General features: G+C 37.7%; 1 protein-coding gene across 1 annotated transcript; it reads left to right on the top strand.

Moving 5' to 3' along the window:
* The first annotated feature begins 1,783 nt into the window (after window positions 1-1,783).
* Window positions 1,784-10,101, top strand: LOC145659672 (choline transporter-like protein 4). Its single transcript, XM_081722458.1, has 23 exons — window positions 1,784-1,793; window positions 2,833-2,881; window positions 3,124-3,197; window positions 3,315-3,393; window positions 3,887-3,986; window positions 4,285-4,373; window positions 4,494-4,545; window positions 4,635-4,695; window positions 4,887-4,998; window positions 5,092-5,175; window positions 6,000-6,112; window positions 6,372-6,494; window positions 6,657-6,756; window positions 7,058-7,150; window positions 7,354-7,456; window positions 7,735-7,994; window positions 8,150-8,244; window positions 8,331-8,434; window positions 8,703-8,776; window positions 9,035-9,105; window positions 9,221-9,315; window positions 9,548-9,632; window positions 9,882-10,101. Exons 1-23 carry the CDS (start codon window positions 1,784-1,786, stop codon window positions 9,965-9,967), a joined length of 2,112 nt encoding a protein of 703 aa, XP_081578584.1. The 3' UTR covers window positions 9,968-10,101.
* The last annotated feature ends 10,372 nt before the right edge of the window (window positions 10,102-20,473 follow it).

Below are 20,473 nucleotides of genomic sequence, written 5' to 3'. Positions count from 1 at the left end.
GGCTAAATATTTGCGGTCATCCCAGATGGAAGCAAACGGGACGGGTACGAAAGTGGCACTGTGTAAGCGTGTGCTGTTCACACATTGGACTTGGAACTGTCCTTGGATTGGCTGTGCTCTGCAGCCACCTCTGGAAGTGTGGGGGCGGAGCTTAGGACGGGGCTCCGGAAGGAAAAATGTTGGACAGGCAGCTGCACCTCTTCTAGCAAGTCATTGGGCTTCATCCTGTACAGGCAGCACAAAGACTGTCAATGAGACACTGACTACGACTTACTGCTGATGGCTGAAAAAGTCGATAGAATACTTCTACCAGGGTAAAGTTACCATAGGCGAGATCTTAAAGCATGTCACAAAAATAAGAATGTCTCCTTTGTTGTCATAGGTTTAAAGGCCAAGCACCACCTAATAGACCTCCCTAAAGAGTTCACATTATCTTAGATACTACAATAAATGCACATGTAAATTAAAACTAAAATAACATGTTCACTGAAGTAAATTGAAGGAAAAACCCCAAAAATGTCGCTCTGGAAATTCCAGAAAGTTGACGAGTGATGTCACTGGTTGTCATCAGACAGTGTGCTAACAGATATGAAGCTGCAATATGCACATTACCAGTAACCAGTGTAACTGGAACCAAGAAACTGATATATGCTGTTGCAGTAGTCATGCTTGAGACAGTGGACAAGATAGAGAAAACTGTAGTGGTGATAGAAACATCTAAAGGAAGCAATATGAGAAATTGCAAAAATACCAGGGACTGAAAGAAGAGAGAATGTGGAGGGTTAGCATCAAGGTTGTCCCAGTGGTGATAGGGGAACCTGGGGCAGTGACTCCTAAGCTCGAGGAGTAGCTTCAACAGATCTCAAGAATGACATTGTCAATCTCAGTCCACAAGAGTGCAAACCTGGGAGCAGCAAAGCTAAAACTTCCAGACCTCTGGTAGAAGGCCCGATTGCCGAGCATGAAAGGGCCACAGATGTGAGACAGATACACACATGCATACACACAAACACACACTCTCTCTTTGTCTTTCTCTACAAATATACTAGAGCTGAGGAAGTAAAATTTGTGTAGTGCATGTGCCTTATCTTCAGTCAAAGGCTAAAATAACCTCTCATCTGTTGGAATGAAAGAAGAAATTTAAGTTAATTTCAGAAAGCATTACTTTCTTTGTTGTCATGCTTAAAAACAAACCTTTGACAATAATTATATATATATATATATATATATATATATATATATATATATATATATATATATATATATATATATATATATATGTGTGTGTGTGTGTGTGTGTGTGTGTGTGTGTGTGCGTGTGTGATTTGTTTTCCCACTGTACTTTACTGTATTATTTTTACTGTGCTAAGTGTATCAGAAATCAATTTCATTAATTTTTCACAGAAGCAGTATATATAGTAGCTATCTTAATCCACTGTTGTTTCGTTAGCAACATTGTAAAATCATATAAATTTAGCCATCGATATCTTTTATTTTTGTATTCTTCTTCATCAAAGGAATCAAACCCTCAGGCTCTAAAGCTCCGTTACCTTCGCCGCTATTTTCCAAAACTGCTGCAACTTCAGCAGCTGTAAACTTGTTTTACAACATTTTTGGAAATGTATCCGACGTGAAGGGAACGCCGTAATGATTTCATGATTGTTTATTGTTTAGTTTCACACAGATTGACACACAAATTCATCAATAACACACGTAGAAATGGATCAGCTCTGAGTGACAGACGAACAGACGAATCACACGGCGATCGTCCTGTGATTCGACGATGAATGACGGTAAAATGTACTAAAAGTGTTACTCGATTGGGGGCGGGAGAGTCTTCTTTTAAGCGCAGACTGACTGCAGACTTTTATTTATCTCAAATAAACAATCAATCAGGGTCCATGTCCTTCCTGATAAAAATTGGAGTTGGGAGCATTCATTTATTCTGGCATACATTACAGACTTTAAAGTTTTTTTTTCAGAATTGTCAAAAAATTATTTGTCAGTCGCATAGACGTAGTTTGGGAGGGGACGGGGGACGTGTCATTTAGCCTCAGGTTATATCTTGGTGACAAGCCTAAGGTTACATTATTATGTAAAGATTATTTTATTATTTGTTTAGCTTTTTTTAGTACGTTAAAAGCACAGTAACCTTGGACAGTTTAAGCGTATAGGCCTAAATATCCGACGCATGACATAGCAAGCAGAGTGTGAGCATCGCACAGCATGGAAGGCAGGTGCTCGCGACCAAGATGCCTTTGTTGATGAGCTGAGAATGAGAACGTGCTGTGACACGTCACAATGTGTCCATAACCTGGAATGTGTGCGTCATAAGAACAGAGTATCATATGTAAGAATATTTTTTACTGTAACATTACACATTGAGGACTCTGTGTGATCGAAAGTGCAAGGAGGAAGAGTACGATGGTCAGGAAACCGGATTATAATGGTGAGGTGTTTTTTTTTTGTTTGTTTGTTTGTTTTTTCAGATATATCCATCCATATGCCAAAGATTTTATGAGAATCCCATACGCCATATGCAATGGTTAACAAAAAAACATTGCACAAAACTATCATGTACATTTCATGTTAAAATTATAATAGCTCTTACATACTTGCTAGGTCTACTTCATATTAAAAACATTCATGTAGTGTACGATCTGTAACTATGTATCAGATCAAAAGCATATGTGTACAGAAGGTGTCATAAAAATATGTAACTGTATATAAAATGTGTTAGACAAAATATAGAGTACCAGTCAAAAGTTCAGACACACCTGACTGAATGTATGTTTTTCATAGGTTTAAACTCATTATATTCTATGTTCTCAGGGGAACCTTTCCCATATGAGCCTTTTTTCAGGGGACCAGTTAGCAAGAGGTGAGTCCTTAAATCTCTCAATGTTCCTCCCATTTACTCCTTCATATCAGTTGACTTTAGTAAACTATTTAAAGCACACAGATCATGGATCACAGAATGTCTGTTATTAGCTCTATACAAGAAATATATGAAGGCCATAGATCTACTAAGACTTATTTGAAACTCATTTGACTTAGCTAAATAACTTTATTACATAATTGAAATGATACAAGTGTGTAGCAATACTTCTTGTTTTTCTTCAGGAGTTGTACAGACATTATCTGCTGTATGACTTTTGTGGCTGCCATTGTCAGCTATATGCTTATTGGCATCCTGGGTAAGAAACATTTCCAACTACACTTTCATGGAAAAATGATTATTCTGGGCTTATAAGAAAGGTCTTTTACACATGTATGGCTTGTGAGATATCCTTCTAACAGAGGTTCTAACACAGCTTTGTTGTATGGAGACCCTCGTCATGTCCTGTTGCCCCGGAATTCCACTGGGATGTTCTGTGGATCTGGAGTCAATTTGTAAGTCCCTCACATACTGGATTAGTATTTATGTCTTCACAGGAATACCAAAACAGCACACTCAGTATGTAAGGAACACTGTCAATATTCTCTCAAATGAGTAGAACTAGCATTACAGTGGAGCTGTGCAGGTTCAAATCATGTGGATACATTAAAGAGCAACAGTGCAAGATGGGTTAGATTTTAGGTTAAATATTTTCATGATTGGCAATTCACAGCAACAAGTGGACCCAATCAAATCACACATGTTTAATGATTGCCTCTAAAACAAAGGGTCCAAACTCAGGTCTAGGAGTGTCACAACACTACGGAGTTTATTGTTTACCCCAATCAAACTCACCCTAGAAGAAAGAACACTTAGGGGAGTAATGGTGTGACTACACCACTGAAGCCTGATGCACATCCTCAAAAAACTGAATAAAAATAGTTTCTTTAATTGGCTAATATTCATGTGTCAAGCTGCATTTGTTTCCAGCATCCTCTTGTGTTTCAGTGACAAACCAAATGTCCTCTACTTTGACGTTCTGAAGTGTGCCAGAGCAACCACAGAAATGGATGCCACTCTAGAGGGTCTCCAGTGTCCAACCACTCAAGTGAGATTTCCACAAAGATTTCCTGTTGAAATTGTACAGAGGCTGAACACGTTTGAATGTAGCCTATTAGAAATCTGCACATGAGACTCATTTATTACAAAACAGTTTATTATGTAGTATGTGAATGCAAGTTTGTAAGTCTGGGGGCTTGGGTATCTTTTTGTTGCTTGGTTTAGGAGCCTTTTGCTGTATCATGCAATGAACAATGAAGTGTAGATATAAATATGAAAAGCAACACTGTGTTTAGCTGCTCAAATAAGATCTCCTTCACTCTGTGTGTTTGTGCATTGGCTTGCAGGTCTGTGTTAAAAAATGCCCTTCGGAGTTCTGGAAGTTGCCCCCAGAGGCGTATGCCCCAGATGCCCTACCTAAAGACTTCTTTCAGCAGCAGTATTGTGATCCTAGACTTGACCTTGCCCAAACCACATTGGTAAAACCTCACACTGCAAATGAGCAATGTAACCAACTTTATCGCTGGCAAATAAATCCTCACCACCCTCTTGACAGAACAGAATCTGTCATATCAGAAGTCTTTGCAATATGCAACCCTTTGTTCCAAGTAGATGGAATTAATTCATTGGTTAAGCCAATCACACATACATAGGATTCAGTATGTTAATGAGATTTTCACATGCATTTCTACTACAGAGTGTTCAAGACATCCTCAATCAAGAGCTTTGTCCGTATTTCTACACCCCAAGTAAACCAGGTACAGACAGCAGGATTACCTTTACAACTACCTGTCTATTTGTCCATCCTGTTTTGTAACAGTTTGACTATGCTATGCACTAAAACATAACCAAACCACCAGGACTGTGCATTTACCGCCATCATAAGTCAGTAGGTTTCATTTTTACAGTCATATTATTTTTCTGTTTCTCTGTGTCTCTCTCCCCTCAGCACTAGGGAAATGCCTGCCTAGCTTTGAACTACAGGACGTTCCTCCAGACTTCTCTCTCCCTGGATTCGCTTCCGTAGATGAAACAGTCAAGCACATAAAGAGTGCTATGGAGTAATCCTTCACACACACTCACACACACATATGCATGGATGGTTGGTGTTGATCTATAAGCTGCTTTTGCTGACCAGTATTTTTTGCTTGCAGCTCTCTTGTTTCAGGATTCAACTTTAAGTCAGTGGGGTTACGGATTTTTGAGGATTTTGCTACATCATGGTATTGGATATTAATGTAAGTTAGTTTTATACAAGATTGTATTACACCCAGACATTCTATAGTGTGTGTGTGTGTGTGTGTGTGTCTGTGTGTGTGTGTGTGTGTGTGTGTGTGTGTGTGTGTGTGTGTGTGTGTGTGTGTGTGTGTGTGTGTATATATATATATACAGAAAGATTTCAGTTGATTTTCCTTCATCAATCTGCATAGAATACAATACTATATGCAATACAATACTACATATAATACTGGCCAGCGAGATCTAGGGAGACTGTTTGTGGTTTCAAACTTCTTCTATTGGAGAATGATGGAAGCTACTGTGATCTTGGGCAGTTTCCAAGCTGCAGAATATTTCTTGTAACCTTCCCCTGATCTGTGTCTTGACACAATTCTTGACACAATTCTCTGAACTTCATGACTTGGCTTTCACTCAGACACTATGAACTGTGAGTCCATAAACAGACAGATTTCTGCCTTCCCTGATTATGTTCAGTCAATTCAGTGAAGCACAGGTGAACCCTAATGAAGTTTAAAAAAAATTACAGGGACCATTGATAGAAGTAGGATTCAACAGAGCTCAATAAAAACTGTCTTAACAACAGACCTCAATATGTATGTTAATGCAGTATTTCAGACTTTTATTTTAAATAAATGTACAAAACATTATAAAAACCAATGTTTGTTTTCTTGTTGAGGAGTATTTTATCTAGATTGATGAGGAAAAATAGTTAAATCAATTTTAAGATGAGTAATACACAACAAATTTGAAACTTTCTGTATGCATTTTAAGTAAATATTTCTCTCTCTCTCTCTCTCTCTCTCTCTCTCTCTCTCTCTCTCAGAGGTCTGGTGGTTGCTATGGTTGTTAGCCTCATGTTCCTCCTGCTTATGAGATATCTGATGTTCGTGCTACTGTTGGCTCTCATCGTGGGAGTGCTCGTAGCTGCAGCGTATGGTAAGCCTGTACAATACATGTTTTAACATACCTGCCATTAGCGACCAGCTCACTGGGTAATAATTAAGCCCTTCATGAATGGTCTCCTGCTGCACTGAAACAAGGAAAATACCAAATTACTGTGGATGGTTCTATGACTGGCACTGATTTGCTGCCCTATAGTGTATGAACTCTGCATGGGACCCTTAATTTTAAAGACAAATTGCAGGGGGTTAGATTAGTGAATGAGGATGTAAGCTGTCTACTCTGTCTTTCTCAGGTATCTACTACTGTTACCGGGAATATAACCACTACAGACACTCCAAACTCACCCTCGGTGACATTACTTATAATTCAGAATTCTCTGTCTACCTTCAAGTGAAAGAGACGTGGCTGTTCTTCTGTAAGGGCTATCAGATTTTCTCACAAGACATGTATTGACAGTATATAAAGTAGAAACAAACATGTTGTAAAGAAAGGAATTTTTCTAAGAATGGATGCATGGCTTTGGTTTATACTGTTGCTGTATGTGAATGATTTTTGTGTGTTTGTGTTTATGTGGCAGTGGTGAGCCTGTGTCTTTTGGAATTCGTAATTTTACTCTTCCTGACACATCGGGGGAGGAGAATATCTGTTGCATTGGCACTGATCAAAGAGTCCAACAGGTAGAGCTTTTTAGGCCTTGAGACACATAGGCGGTAGTAAATATATCCATTGCCAGCATTTCTTTAAACAAATGTCAGCCATCTGCTATGTCCTTCTTGTTTTTGTTGTTGTTGCTGTTGTTTATAAACAGAAAATCACCTTGGATACAAGAAACCCATTAACATTTTTCTTCAAATCAGTGCAGTCTCGGCATTCCTACATTATTACTCATATAAAGCCACTTCGCGGGGCAGCCTGTATAAAGGCTCTCTTGTGCTCTTAAGGCTACATGAGGCCTTTTGTGCTCTGTGCTGTGTGTAGGGCGGTGAGTTGTGTGATGACCACACTGGCTTACCCCTTGGTGACGTTCCTGCTGGTGGTGATAAGCATGGCCTACTGGGGAATCACTAGCCTGTATCCTCTGCCACTTCCTCTTCTCACCTACCTTCACTTCCTGCTAACAAAGCAAGGCAGTAACTGTATATCTGTCCTCGCCACTGAATTAGTGCTGTAGCTTGGATTGTATTGGTAGTTTGTTGTTGAAAATGTGCTTGTGTCAGTATTTTGTGTGTAGAGTGTGTGTGTTAGGCTGTGTCCTTGACCATTACTGCCCTCAGGTATTTAGCCACATCAGGTGCTCCTGTATACCATGTCGCTGCTCTCAACTCCTCCATAGCCAACTGTAGTTCTATCACAGGCTCAGAGATTTGCATTCCCAAGGTCAGTCGCCTACATACACCCACACACTATAAACCCAAACTGTAATATTGTTCCCTTTCAAATATATAGTATAACATTCACATTTTGCTATTTGCAGCTTCATACAGACATAATATGGTGAATGTATATGATATTCATATGATATTCATACTTCACAATGACTTATTTTAGATGCATTCAGATTACTGACATGTTCCAATAGCCTGGTAATGATTCATTTCACATCTCTTTCCTTTTATTTATACTGTTGTTGTTGTCTTCTTCTTGTTTCTTTTCAGGAATTCAGTGCTTCTCTCCATCCTGATTGTCCATCTGTGCGCTGTGTGTTTTTTAAATACGATGACACGGACTTGTTCTCAAGGATCGCACCCTACCTGCAGATCTATAATTTGCTGGCTTTCCTCTGGTGCGTGAACTTCATCATCGCCCTGGGCCAGTGTACACTAGCCGGTACCTTCGCATCCTTCTACTGGGCCTTCAGTAAACCAGCAGACATTCTCCCGTACCCTCTCTTACAAGCCTTCATCCGGACACTAGGGTACATAGCACTCGTGTTTCATCCCTGCTCCGCTCCGATTGCTTTGATATCAGCCACACCCGAAAGTACATTCCCTTGGTTTGGTGACTACTAACCTAGTACAGAGTCCTAACTGCTCCCCACCTCTAAAGTCTACTAAACTGCTTTTTTTCAAGGTGTCATGTCGGCTCTTTAGCATTGGGTGCTGTCATCCTTACCATATTCCAGGTCCCTCGGATGTTACTGGAATATCTTGACCATAGGTTCAGAGGTAACAATATATATAAAACCTTCATGACCTTAGTCCTGCTTTCTCCTGTCTGTAACTGTAATGTGACACAATTGTCTACTCCACAGACTGCCGGAATTTCTGTTGTCAGTTTGTGATGATGTCCCTCAAATGCTGCTTTTGGTTCCTGGATAAATTCCTCAAGTTCTTCCACAGAAACACCTATATCATGGTGTGTCTCATATCCAGCTGCACACAAAAAAATGATCGATGCTGAAATAACTGTTTTTATGTGTCTTCAGTGATCGGTTGTCTAGCGTTAGTATGAGTATTAGATAAAAACTAAATGAAAAACTGTATGGTGTATATTAGTATGATATGGTTTTTTTTTTCACTTTGTGGTAATAGCATCAAAGTATGTAATTGTGTCCATATGACTAGTGAAATTTACTGAGTGTACAATCTGACTCAACATGCTGTTTGTGGTTGATAATATACAGATTGCTATACATGGAAACAATTTCCATGTGTCTGGCAAGAATGCTTATATGCTCTTGAGGAGAAATATTAACCGGTAAGTCCTCAGACAGAGGAGATGTTTCGTACATATTATTGAACGTATGGGGTTGTGTGTGAATGTGAATGATTTAATGTTGCTGTTGTGGAACAAATTACTTCCATTTCCTTGTTTTAAAGGCAAAAATATTAACTGGAGGAATTTATCAGTACATACTCATGTGAAAATAATTTGTATACATATTTTTAATATGAGTACCAATTGTTCTAGCTCAAGTTTAGCACGCTGTCCTTGACCATGTCCCTCTGTCCACAGGGTGGTGGTGTTGGACTGTGTTACAGACACACTGCTGTTTTCCGGCAAGGTGCTGGTGGTCGGATTAGTGGGTGAGAAATACAGTGTGAAGTCATGTGTATGTTACCCATACTACACTTCATCACATTTAAAAGGTACAACACACTTTGAAAGGTAACTCTGGGGGTTTTCTACATTCCCTGTAAGGTCTGCTGGCTTTCTTCTTCTTCTCTGGGAGAATCAGGCTGCCAGATGACAATTTCCAGATTCAGCTGCTGCATTACTACTGGTTGCCCGTTATCGTATGTATTGCCTCCACTGTCGGATAACCTCAGAACAAACTCAAGTGCTGACACTTGCTTCTGTGTGAGATCAAAACATCAGCATATTCAGTACACTGTATAAATGGGTTTAATGACAGCAACTGTAAAGTCACTTTATAAATAACCAGGATTTACACATTTATTCTGTAGAGCAGTGCCTGTTATAGTACTGACGGCCCAGCGTATATATCTACTACTGCTGTTTTTTTAGACGGTGATGGCAGGAGCTTACTTGATCGCTCAGGGCTTCTTCAGTGTGTACAGCATGTGTGTGGACACCCTTTTTCTCTGCTTCTGTAAGCCACACACACACACACACACACACACACACACACACACACACACACACACACACACTCATTCCACCAGTTCATGACACTGGGCACACACAGTTGAAAGCTTGCATGGTCCAGTCCCTTTACTTCAGAGAGAGTAGAATTATAAAAAACATTATTAGCTCACATTTCAGTCTTAAGCTACTATATATTCCAATCAACAGGACTACATTGTTTTCACTTCCACTGTAATGTTTTTGTCTCCTCTAGTGGAGGATCTGGAGCGTAATGAGGGCACCATGCTGAGACCATACTACATGTCCGGGTCTCTGTGGCGAATCCTCAATAAGTCCTAAAGAGCCTTAAAAAAGACAGCTTTCGACCACATCCTTTTCCAAACTTTTCATAAATAAACCAAACAAGCATTTATGTTAGTATTTTTTTCTTTGTTACTGTAAAACTGCTCAGCATTCTGATCGCTGCTGTAATGTTCAGAAGACAGCTGACGGGGCCTCTTTCAGGACTGATTTGGTTTTGACCAAACAGCAGACACACACTGGATGTTCTCGGAAACACTGAGTAGGAGTACGCTTGTGCCTAAATTTGGGGTATATGAGAAGTTTTAGTTCTTTGCTAACTCCTGATTATGCATAAAAGATCACATTCCATGGTATGCTACGATATTATTTTTTTATTTCTGCGTATAATAGAGAGTATACAAACTAGTAAGAATGACTGAGCTAAATGCAAATGTTCTTACTTTATTAACTGAATACTATTTTATATATGAAATATGTGAACGTTTACAACATATAGAATACATTTATGATGTGATACAACAGTTGATAAAAAAACAATAAGAATATAAAATCCCAGAAATCTATTTTCCTTTCTTTTTTCACACGTATGAAGTCATAAGCTCATCCACATGGCCCGTTATGACCAATACATGCACCATTCTGAACAGGCTTAGAGTAATTTTGATTTTCACACAATGCAATTTTTACAGAAGACAATGCCTTGAAAAAATGTCCAGTTCAAATGGTTTATACAGACTGGTTCTCAGCACTAAAAATATACAGTACATCATTCATTACTTTCACTTTAAACCAATATATTTCATTTCTGGTTGGATTTTCTCTCATAAGGATTAATACCAATCAATTAAGACAGGTTTTCAATTAAAGACAAAGGTATAGTTGCCAGTAATAACTGGAACTTTAGAAGGGATCTAGCTCATTTGTATCAGTGTAAAATATTTAACACAAAGATTTAGGACAGCTGGTGGTGTGCATCTATTTGTTAACATATACACTAGTACATCCACTAAAGCCTACCATAATGATATCAACACCAAATGCAACAGAGCCATTTTGTTTCCAATGCTGAAAATGTTAAATGAGAGTAAAACCAACAGAAAAATAGTTTTTGGCCTAGGCCAAACAAACGAGACATTACAATGGCCAGCCCACCTTTAAAAGATTCATAGTAGAAATGTAAATATATGTTTAATTTATTAATGTAACATAAAACAGCAATGAGAAAAATGCAAAAATACTATGGTGAAGGACATTGTGACAAAACACCTTGTGAATGCTAATATTACAATCCTGTTTGGACAAGTTTGATCCTCAGTCTCTACCAGTGGTTAATTGTATCTTCTTATTAAAAAAAAGGAACCTTGTGGTCTGTAATTGATAGTCATTATATATATGAAACAATTTCAATGCTGCAAAAAAAAACAAATTGTCAGCAATATCAATGGTTATTTTAAATGACAATAAGGTACAAACTGAATTATAGGAACAAAGCCATATATTCATCTGTTTTGAAAGAATTAAAATAGTAAATATCACTGTGGCTAGTTATACTGTGCACTAAGATATAGTTAGCTTCAGCTTGTGAATTGTATTTATAACTTGGATATGGATGTGAACTTTAATTTCCAGCATGTAACACAATTTTAAAATTTTACCCAGCATAAAGGTGTTTCCCTTCTGATCAGTTCACCTAAAATGAACAGAATCCAAAATAGAGAGCCACGTTTAAGAACCTTGATGTAAATTTCAGATGTAAACAAGGTGTAGCACTAAATAACAAGAGCCGGTTGGTTGTTCCCTTGAACCACTGAAACTGAATTGGGGAATGCTAGGGCTCTGTTCCAGTTTGAAGACCTTTCCAGTGATACTTCATCAATATTTACAAGAAAAAATGTGCTAAAATGTGCTACCTAACCAACTATTGTGCTTTTCTAGATTCTCCATTTACTATCTGGATCACACCACACCTCATTTCAACATCTCTTCACCAGACTTACACACAGAGGTATTCTGCAGAGGTCAGTGAAAGGAACTGGGTTTTGGATTTCTCTGGCCATAACTGACACCAAAACAAAATTAAATACAGATTATGGACAACATACATAAAATGCCACAGTACACAGTATGATTTTGGTCCCACAGTAACTGCCTTTGGTCACTGATGTTCAAAATATCATTGAAAATCAAAGCAGTGTATATTTGGCAACACTGTAAAGCATTTGAGTAGGACTTTGTGTAGACATCTTCGAATTCTTGAGATGAAGTTCCAACGTAGTTGCTTTCTACATTATTTTTTTTTCTTTCAATGAAACATGTCTTTAACTGAAACATGTCAAAAAAATAATAATAATAATTAAAAAATCTAAACGTATAAAAGAATCAGGGCAGTTAGTTTTGAATTTGCTGTGTCCAAATGTTAGTTTGGCTACAAGGGACTTCACATGAGATTCAATTAAGCAAACAGTATACAAGATTTCTGGTCCTAATACATACTGACAGTATGTGACAGCAGGTAAGAGGCACATTTTGGCACTTCAGATTTGGCATTCTAATTTTTTTGCTTGTCCACTGGATTTTTAGATAATGAATATGTCAGGCACTTGTTGGGTCTGGACAGTACTGAGCATTTGTCTTTTATATTTGATGTTTTTAATGAAGAGTCGTTCAAGTGATTTGGCTAAATATTTGCGGTCGTCCCAGATGGAAGCAAACGAGACGGGTACGAAAGTGGCACTGTGTAAGCGTGTGCTGTTCACACATTGGACTTGGAACTGTCCTTGGATTGGCTGTGCTCTGCAGCCACCTCTGGAAGTGTGGGGGCGGAGCTTAGGACGGGGCTCCGGAAGGAAAAATGTTGGACAGGCAGCTGCACCTCTTCTAGCAAGTCATTGGGCTTCATCCTGTACAGGCAGCACAAAGACTGTCAATGAGACACTGACTACGACTTACTGCTGATGGCTGAAAAAGTCGATAGAATACTTCTACCAGGGTAAAGTTACCATAGGCGAGATCTTAAAGCATGTCACAAAAATAAGAATGCCTCCTTTGTTGTCATAGGTTTAAAGGCCAAGCACCACCTAATAGACCTCCCTAAAGAGTTCACATTATCTTAGATACTACAATAAATGCACATGTAAATTAAAACTAAAATAACATGTTCACTGAAGTAAATTGAAGGAAAAACCCCAAAAATGTCGCTCTGGAAATTCCAGAAAGTTGACGAGTGATGTCACTGGTTGTCATCAGACAGTGTGCTAACAGATATGAAGCTGCAATATGCACATTACCAGTAACCAGTGTAACTGGAACCAAGAAACTGATATATGCTGTTGCAGTAGTCATGCTTGAGACAGTGGACAAGATAGAGAAAACTGTAGTGGTGATAGAAACATCTAAAGGAAGCAATATGAGAAATTGCAAAAATACCAGGGACTGAAAGAAGAGAGAATGTGGAGGGTTAGCATCAAGGTTGTCCCAGTGGTGATAGGGGAACCTGGGGCAGTGACTCCTAAGCTCGAGGAGTAGCTTCAACAGATCTCAAGAATGACATTGTCAATCTCAGTCCACAAGAGTGCAAACCTGGGAGCAGCAAAGCTAAAACTTCCAGACCTCTGGTAGAAGGCCCGATTGCCGAGCATGAAAGGGCCACAGATGTGAGACAGATACACACATGCATACACACAAACACACACTCTCTCTTTGTCTTTCTCTACAAATATACTAGAGCTGAGGAAGTAAAATTTGTGTAGTGCATGTGCCTTATCTTCAGTCAAAGGCTAAAATAACCTCTCATCTGTTGGAATGAAAGAAGAAATTTAAGTTAATTTCAGAAAGCATTACTTTCTTTGTTGTCATGCTTAAAAACAAACCTTTGACAATAATTATATATATATGTGTGTGTGTGTGTGTGTGTGTGTGTGTGTGTGTGTGTGTGTGTGCGTGTGTGATTTGTTTTCCCACTGTACTTTACTGTATTATTTTTACTGTGCTAAGTGTATCAGAAATCAATTTCATTAATTTTTCACAGAAGCAGTATATATAGTAGCTATCTTAATCCACTGTTGTTTCGTTAGCAACATTGTAAAATCATATGAATTTAGCCATCGATATCTTTTATTTTTGTATTCTTCTTCATCAAAGGAATCAAACCCTCAGGCTCTAAAGCTCCGTTACCTTCGCCGCTATTTTCCAAAACTGCTGCAACTTCAGCAGCTGTAAACTTGTTTTACAACATTTTTGGAAATGTATCCGACGTGAAGGGAACGCCGTAATGATTTCATGATTGTTTATTGTTTAGTTTCACACAGATTGACACACAAATTCATCAATAACACACGTAGAAATGGATCAGCTCTGAGTGACAGACGAACAGACGAATCACACGGCGACTTACACACAGAGGTATTCTGCAGAGGTCAGTGAAAGGAACTGGGTTTTGGATTTCTCTGGCCATAACTGACACCAAAACAAAATTAAATACTGATTATGGACAACATACATAAAATGCCACAGTACACAGTATGATTTTGGTCCCACAGTAACTGCCTTTGGTCACTGTTGTTCAAAATATCATTGAAAATCAAAGCAGTGTATATTTGGCAACACTGTAAAGCATTTGAGTAGGACTTTGTGTAGACAGCTTCGAAATCTTGAGATGTACTTCCGACGTAGTTGCTCTCTACATTATTTTTTTTTCTTTCACTGAAACATGTCTTTAACTGAAACGTCAAAAAAAAATAATAATAAAAAAAACTAAACGTATGAAAGAATCAGGGCAGTTAGTGTTGAATTTGCTGTGTCCAAATGTTAGTTTGGCTACAAGGGACTTCACATGAGATTCAATTAGATGATACCACACACTTCAGGATATAGAAATTACTATATTTTGTAATATATTAATTATATTTCCTGATATTTTCCCAAATTAATCATTGTCATTTCTCTGTGTAACATGTCAAAGGCCTGCGCAGACTTTCCATTACATGTTTGAAGCTAAAACATTTTTAAATTACTTAACTACCACACCAATAAGTTACTTTGCATGCTCAGATAAGAATAGCATGTGCTCAGTTACCAAGCATCTTAAGCAAACAGTATACAAGATTTCTGGTGCTAATACATACTGACAGTATGTGACAGCAGGTAAGAGGCACATTTTGGCACTTCAGATTTGGCATTCTAATTTTTTTGCTTGTCCACTGGATTTTTAGATGATGAATATGTCAGGCACTTGTTGGGTCTGGACAGAACTGAGCATTTTTCTTTTATATTTGATGTTTTTCATGAAGAGTGGTTCAAGTGATTTGACATAATGCTAATTCAAGATATCTCTAAATACAGTTTGAGTAGACATAATGCTAATTCAAGACATCTCTAATTACAGTTTGAGTAGACATAATGCTAATTCAAGACATCTCTAATTATATTTTGACTAGTTATATTTTGACAATTATATTTTGATTTAAAAAATATTAAGTGGAGGAATTTAATAGTACATACTTATGTGAAAATAATTTGTATATATATTTTTTAATATGAGTGCCAAGAAAGGGCTACTTTGATCAGTCATTTTTATGTGTTTCATTGTTCTAGCTCAAGTTTAGCACGCTGTCCTTGACCATGCCCCTCTGTCCACAGGGTGGTGGTGTTGGAATGTGTTACAGACACACTGCTGTTTTTCAGCATGGTGCTGGTGGTCGGATTAGTGGGTGAGAAATACAGTGTGAAGTCATGTGTATGTTACCCATACTACACTTCATCACATTTAAAAGGTACAACACACTTTGAAAGGTAACTCTGGGGGTTTTCTACATTCCCTGTAAGGTCTGCTGGCTTTCTTCTTCTTCTCTGGGAGAATCAGGCTGCCAGATGACAATTTCCAGATTCAGCTGCTGCATTACTACTGGTTGCCCGTTATCGTATGTATTGCCTCCACTGTCGGATAACCTCAGAACAAACTCAAGTGCTGACACTTGCTTCTGTGTGAGATCAAAACATCAGCATATTCAGTACACTGTATAAATGGTTCTTTCTTTAGATATCAAAGGGTTTAATGACAGCAATTGTAAAGTCACTTTGTAAATAACCAGGATTTACACATTTATTCTGTAGAGCAGTGCCTGTTATAGTACTGACGGCCCAACGTGTATATCTACTACTGCTGTTTTTTTAGACGGTTATGGCGGGAGCTTACTTGATTGCTCAGGGCTTCTTCAGTGTGTACAGCATGTGTGTGGACAGCCTTTTTCTCTGCTTCTGTAAGCTACACACACACACACACACACACACACACACACACACACACACACACACACACACATACACAAACACACACACACACACACACACAAACACACACACACTCATTCCAGCAGTTCATGACACTGGGCACACACAGTTGAAAGCTTGCATGGTCCAGTCCCTTTACTGCAGAGAGAGTAGAATTAAAAAAAACATTATTAGCTCACACTTCAGTCTTAAGCTACTATATATTCCAATCAACAGGACTACATTGTTTTCACTTCCTCTGTAATGTTTTTGTCTCCTCTAGTGGAGGATCTGGAGCGTAATGAGGGCACCATGCTGAGACCATACTACATGTCCGGGTCTCTGTGGCGAATCCTCAATAAGTCCTAAAGAGCCTTAAAAAAAGACAGCTTTCGACCACATCCTTTTCCACACTTTTCGTAAATAAACCAAACAAGCATTTATGTTAGTCTTTTTTTGTTTGTTACTGTAAAACTGCTCAGCATTCTGATCGCTACTGTAATGTTCAGAAGACAGCTGACGGGGCATCTTTCAGGACTGATTTGGTTTTGACCAAACAGCAGACACACACTGGATGTTCTGGCAAACATTGAGTAGGAGTAAGCTTGTGCCTAAATGTGGGGTATATGAGAAGTTTTAGTTCTTTGCCAACTCCTGATTATGCATAAAAGATCACATTCCATGGTATGCTATGATATTATTTTTTTTATTTCTGAGTATAATAGAGAGTATACGAACTAGTAAGAATGACTGAGCTAAATGCAAATGTTCTTACTTTATTAACTGAATACTATTTTATATATGAAATATGTGAACGTTTACAACATATAGAATACATTTATGATGTGATACAACAGTTCATAAAAAAACAATAAGAATATAAAATCCCAGAAATCTATTTTCCATTCTTTTTTCACACGTATGAAGGCATAAACTTATCCACATGGCCCGTTATGACCAATACATGCACTATTCTGAAAAGGCTTAGAGTAATTTTGATTTTCACACAATGCAATTTTTACAGAAGACAATGCCTTGAAAAAATGTCCAGTTCAAATGATTTATACAGACTGGTTCTCAGCACTAAAAATGTACAGTACATCATTCATTACTTTCACTTTAAACCAATATATTTCATTTCTGGTTGGATTTTCTCTCATAAGGATTAATACCAATCAATTAAGACAGGTTTTCAATTAAAGACAAAGGTATAGTTGCCAGTAATAACTGGAACTTTAGAAGGGATCTAGCTCATTTGTATCAGTGTAAAATATTTAACACAAATATTTAGGACAGCTGGTGGTGTGCATCTATTTGTTAACATATACACTAGTACATCCACTAAAGCCTACCATAATGATATCAACACCAAATGCAACAGAGCCATTTTGTTTCCAATGCTGAAAATGTTAAATGAGAGTAAAACCAACAGAAAAATAGTTTTTGGCCTAGGCCAAACAAACGAGACATTACAATGGCCAGCCCCCCTTTAAAAGATTCATAGTAGAAATGTAAATATATGTTTAATTTATTAATGTAACATAAAACAGCAATGAGAAAAATGCAAAAATACTATGGTGAAGGACATTGTGACAAAACACCTTGTGAATGCTAATATTACAATCCTGTTTGGACAAGTTTGATCCTCAGTCTCTACCAGTGGTTAATTGTATCTTCTTATAAAAAAAAAGGAACCTTGTGGTCTGTAATGGGTAGTCATTATATATATAAAACAATTACAATGCTGCAAAAAAAAAAAAAAAGAAATTGTCAGCAATATCAATGGCTATTTTATATGACAATAAGGTAGAAACTGAATTATAAGAACAAAGCCATATATTCATCTGTTTTGAAAGAATTAAAAATAGTTAATATCACTGTGGCTAGTTATACTGTGCACTAAGATATAGTTAGCTTCAGCTTGTGAATTGTATTTATAACTTGGATATGGATGTGAACTTTAATTTCCAGCATGTAACACAATTTTAAAATTTTACCCAGCATAAAGGTGTTTCCCCACTGATCAGTTCACCTAAAATGAACAGAATCCAAAATAGAGAGCCACTTTTAAGAACCTTCATGTAAATTTCAGATGTAAACAAGGAGTAGCACTAAATAACAAGAGCCGCTTGGTTGTTCCCTTGAACCACTGAAACTGAATTGGGGAATGCTAGGGCTCTGTTCCAGTGTGAAGACCTTTCCAGTGATACTTCATCAATATTTACAAGAAAAAATGTACTAAAATGTGCTACCTAACCAACTATTGTGCTTTTCTAGATTCTCAATTTACTATCTGGATAACACCAAACCTCATTTCAACATCTCTTCACCAGACTTACACACAGAGGTATTCTGCAGAGGTCAGTGAAAGGAACTGGGTTTTGGATTTCTCTGGCCATAACTGACACCAAAACAAAATTAAATACTGATTATGGACAACATACATAAAATGCCACAGTACACAGTATGATTTTGGTCCCACAGTAACTGCCTTTGGTCACTGTTGTTCAAAATATCATTGAAAATCAAAGCAGTGTATATCTGGCAACACTGTAAAGCATTTGAGTAGGACTTTGTGTAGACAGCTTCGAAATCTTGAGATGTACTTCCGACGTAGTTGCTCTCTACATTATTTTTTTTTCTTTCACTGAAACATGTCTTTAACTGAAACGTCAAAAAAAATATTAATAATAATAAAAAAAACTAAACGTATGAAAGAATCAGGTCAGTTAGTGTTGAATTTGCTGTGTCCAAATGTTAGTTTGGCTACAAGGGACTTCACATGAAATTCAATTAGATGATACCACACACTTCAGGATATAGAAATTACTATATTTTGTAATATATTAATTATATTTCCTGATATTTTCCCAAATTAATCATTGTCATTTCTCTGTGTAACATGTCAAAGGCCTGCGCAGACTTTCCATTACATGTTTGAAGCTAAAACATTTTTAAATTACTTAACTACCACACCAATAAGTTACTTTGCATGCTCAGATAAGAATAGCATGTGCTCAGTTACCAAGCATCTTAAGCAAACAGTATACAAGATTTCTGGTGCTAATACATACTGACAGTATGTGACAGCAGGTAAGAGGCACATTTTGGCACTTCAGATTTGGCATTCTAATTTTTTTGCTTGTCCACTGGATTTTTAGATAATGAATATGTCAGGCACTTGTTGGGTCTGGACAGAACTGAGCATTTTTCTTTTATATTTGATGTTTTTCAGGAAGAGTGGTTCAAGTGATTTGACATAATGCTAATTCAAGATATCTCTAAATACAGTTTGAGTAGACATAATGCTAATTCAAGACATCTCTAATTACAGTTTGAGTAGACATAATGCTAATTCAAGATATTGTTAATTACAGTTTGAGTAGACATAATGCTAATTCAAGACATCTCTAATTAGTTTGAGTAGACATAATGCTAATTCAAGACATCTCTAATTATATTTTGACTAGTTATATTTTGACAATTATATTTTGATTTAAAAAATATTAAGTGGAGGAATTTAATAGTACATACTCATGTGAAAATAATTTGTATACATATTTTTTAATATGAGTGCCAAGAAAGGGCTACTTTGATCAGTCATTTTTATGTGTTTCATTGTTCTAGCTCAAGTTTAGCACGCTGTCTTTGACCATGCCCCTCTGTCCACAGGGTGGTGGTGTTGGAATGTGTTACAGACACACTGCTGTTTTTCAGCATGGTGCTGGTGGTCGGATTAGTGGGTGAGAAATACAGTGTGAAGTCATGTGTATGTTACCCATACTACACTTCATCACATTTAAAAGGTACAACACACTTTGAAAGGTAACTCTGGGGGTTTTCTACATTCCCTGTAAGGTCTGCTGGCTTTCTTCTTCTTCTCTGGGAGAATCAGGCTGCCAGATGACAATTTCCAGATTCAGCTGCTGCATTACTACTGGTTGCCCGTTATCGTATGTATTGCCTCCACTGTCGGATAACCTCAGAACAAACTCAAGTGCTGACACTTGCTTCTGTGTGAGATCAAAACATCAGCATATTCAGTACACTGTATAAATGGTTCTTTCTTTAGATACCAAAGGGTTTAATGACAGCAATTGTAAAGTCACTTTGTAAATAACCAGGATTTACACATTTATTCTGTAGAGCAGTGCCTGTTATAGTACTGACGGCCCAACGTGTATATCTACTACTGCTGTTTTTTTAGACGGTTATGGCGGGAGCTTACTTGATCGCTCAGGGCTTCTTCAGTGTGTACAGCATGTGTGTGGACAG

Source organism: Electrophorus electricus, chromosome 1, assembly GCF_041902795.1.
Source record: "Electrophorus electricus isolate QZ-2024a chromosome 1, ASM4190279v1, whole genome shotgun sequence".
Taxonomy (NCBI): domain Eukaryota; kingdom Metazoa; phylum Chordata; class Actinopteri; order Gymnotiformes; family Gymnotidae; genus Electrophorus; species Electrophorus electricus.
This window is presented reverse-complemented; position numbering and strand designations above follow the sequence as displayed.